Below are 2583 nucleotides of genomic sequence, written 5' to 3'. Positions count from 1 at the left end.
ATGTTAGCTGGTGAAGAAGTGTTGAAGTGGTGGTGATCTTGGTGAGCTTTTAAACAGATGGACAGTGTGTCAGTGAAGGTGAGGGCAGTTGAAGGTAATCCACACAGTAAGGTAGTAAACAGTGCAGGATGTCTGAATACTACACCACTACACTCACTGCTACTACACTCACTTCTCTACTGTTTCTCACTCACACACACACTGCGTTCCAGTAAACTGCAGCTTTAATGATAAAATGTAGCTGTGAGTGTGTTTCTCTCTCCTGCTTTATTCTCCACCTGTGCAGTACTGATGGTGGTGTTGTGTCTCCTCAGCCATGCAGTCCTGCAGCGTTCACCACTGTGTCCTGCTCTTACTCACCCTCACATTCACCACTGGTAAGTGTCCTTCACTCTCTCTCAACATTTACTACCACTGCTCACACTCTACACTCTCACTCTACACTCTCACTCTACACTCTCACTCTACACTCTCACTCTACACTCTCACTCTCACTCTACGCTCTCACTGTACACTCTCACTCTACACTCTCACTGCACACTCTCACTGTACACTCTCACTCTACACTCTCACTCTCACTGTACACTCTCACTGCACACTCTCACTCTACACTCTCACTGCACACTCTCACTGTACACTCTCACTGTACACTCTACACTCTACACTCTCACTGTACACTGTCACTGTACACTGTCACTGTACACTCTCACTGTACACTCTCACTCTACACTCTCACTGCACACTCTACACTCTCACTCTACACTCTCACTGCACACTCTCACTCTCACTGTACACTCTCACTCTACACTCTCACTCTACACTCTCACTCTACACTCTCACTCTACACTCTCACCCTTACTGTACACTCTCACTGTACACTCTCACTGTACACTCTCACTCTACACTCTCACTCTACACTCTCACTCTCACTAGCTGCATTTACATGGACAACAATAATCCCCTCTTAATCCGATTAAGACCATACTCTAATTAAGAAACTACCATGTAAACAGCAATTTTTACTTACCTTAGTCTAATTAAAGTCATAATTGAAGTAAGCTCTAATGGAATTAAGACAGGTGGAGTACTTCTGTTTTAGTCGCATTATGGACGTGTAGTAGTGACATGTAAACACCTTAATCACACTATGAGCGTCGTGTGGGAGTTTTCACCGCATTTTGCAACAGGACACGATCACACACGGCAGTTTTACGTTTTACGGCGAACAAGAGAGTTCGGCTGCGTCCCAAACCACATACTTTCCTACTATAGGCCTGTAGTGGGGGAAAATACATGTATCTCGGCTACTATATAGACGGTAAGTACGCGATTTGGGACACACCCACCGCTTCAAGCAGTTGTCTATTAGCACGTACAGCATGACAAATAATTAACTGCACTTAAAGCGTTCGTAAATAAATGAAATAAACACAACCAAAACTGTATACGGTCCCATAACGAAGACCAACTGTATGTTGATACGTGAGATTATGGAGGGACGTCAGACGGCGTGGCGCGGTGACGTAATGACGCGGGCTGTTCATCTAATTATGTTCTAAAACATGTAAAACGCGAACATGACAGGAGTATTCTAAAAGCGACCCATGTGAACACCTTAATCACATTATTATCTTACTCAGAGTAAGGTCAATAATTAGATTACTGCTGTCCATGTAAACGTAGTCACTGTACACTCCCACTGTACACTCTCACTCCCACTGTACACTCCCACTGTACACTCTCACTCTCACTGCACACTCTCACTGCACACTCTCACTGTACACTCTCACTGTACACTCTCACTCTCACTGCACACTCACAACATTTACTACGACTGCTCACTCTCACTGCACACTCTCACTGTACACTCTCACTGCACACTCTCACTCTCACTGCACACTCTCACTGTACACTCTCACTCTCACTGCACACTCTCACTGCACACTCTCACTGCACACTCACTCTACACTCTCACTGCACACTCTCACTGCACACTCACTGCACACTCTCACTCTACACTCTCACTCTACACTCTCACTCTCACTGCACACTCTCACACTACACTCTCACTGCACACTCTCACTCTACACTCTCACTCTACACTCCCACTGCACACTCTCACTCTACACTCCCACTCTATTACTCTCTCTGAATTTTCTCTGTATGAGTTTTTACACCTGCAGCAGTCAGATTAATCCACACGGTGGAAAAGAGCGCAGTGCTCTCACTTTATTCTTCAATTTAAATCTAAACTCATCTTCATAGTTTTGGCCTTGACATAAAGGGTTTATTCTCTCTTTCAGCTCCTGTAGCAGCTGGTGACTGTCCTACACTGGTGAAGCTTCATCAGCCTGTGACTCTCCCATGTGCTCATGATTGTTCTGGTGAGGCCAAATGGACCATGCAACGTAATCGAGATGTTGTCTTCGCTCGGTGTGATCAGACAACATGCAGCTCAGTGGTGAAGGGATATGAAATGTCTCATGATCAGTACCTGAAGGGAGATCTCTCTCTCACCATCACTGCAGCTGAATACAGTATGAGGAACACGTACGCGTGTGAGTGTGGCGGCCTAGACTACTC

General features: G+C 45.5%; 1 protein-coding gene across 3 annotated transcripts in view; it reads left to right on the top strand.

The window, feature by feature from the left end:
• The first annotated feature begins 222 nt into the window (after nt 1-222).
• Nucleotides 223-2583, top strand: part of LOC128628714 (WD repeat-containing protein 87) — a 12211-nt gene continuing 9850 nt past the window's right edge. Inside the window, exons 1-2 of one of the 3 annotated variants that reach the window (XM_053679342.1) lie at nt 223-377; nt 2304-2583. The exon at nt 2304-2583 is cut by the window's right edge and continues 23 nt beyond it. In XM_053679342.1, coding sequence (XP_053535317.1) covers nt 317-377; nt 2304-2583 — 341 coding nt within the window. In that variant the 5' untranslated portion in view covers nt 223-316. The remainder of the gene's footprint in view (nt 378-2303) is intronic. The other 2 variants (XM_053679341.1, XM_053679340.1) reach the window with 2 other exon arrangements.

Source organism: Ictalurus punctatus, unplaced genomic scaffold, assembly GCF_001660625.3.
Source record: "Ictalurus punctatus breed USDA103 unplaced genomic scaffold, Coco_2.0 tig00006928, whole genome shotgun sequence".
NCBI classification, from domain to species: Eukaryota; Metazoa; Chordata; class Actinopteri; order Siluriformes; family Ictaluridae; genus Ictalurus; species Ictalurus punctatus.
The sequence above is the reverse complement of the archived record's forward strand: the minus strand, read 5'-3'. Positions and strand labels throughout refer to the sequence as shown.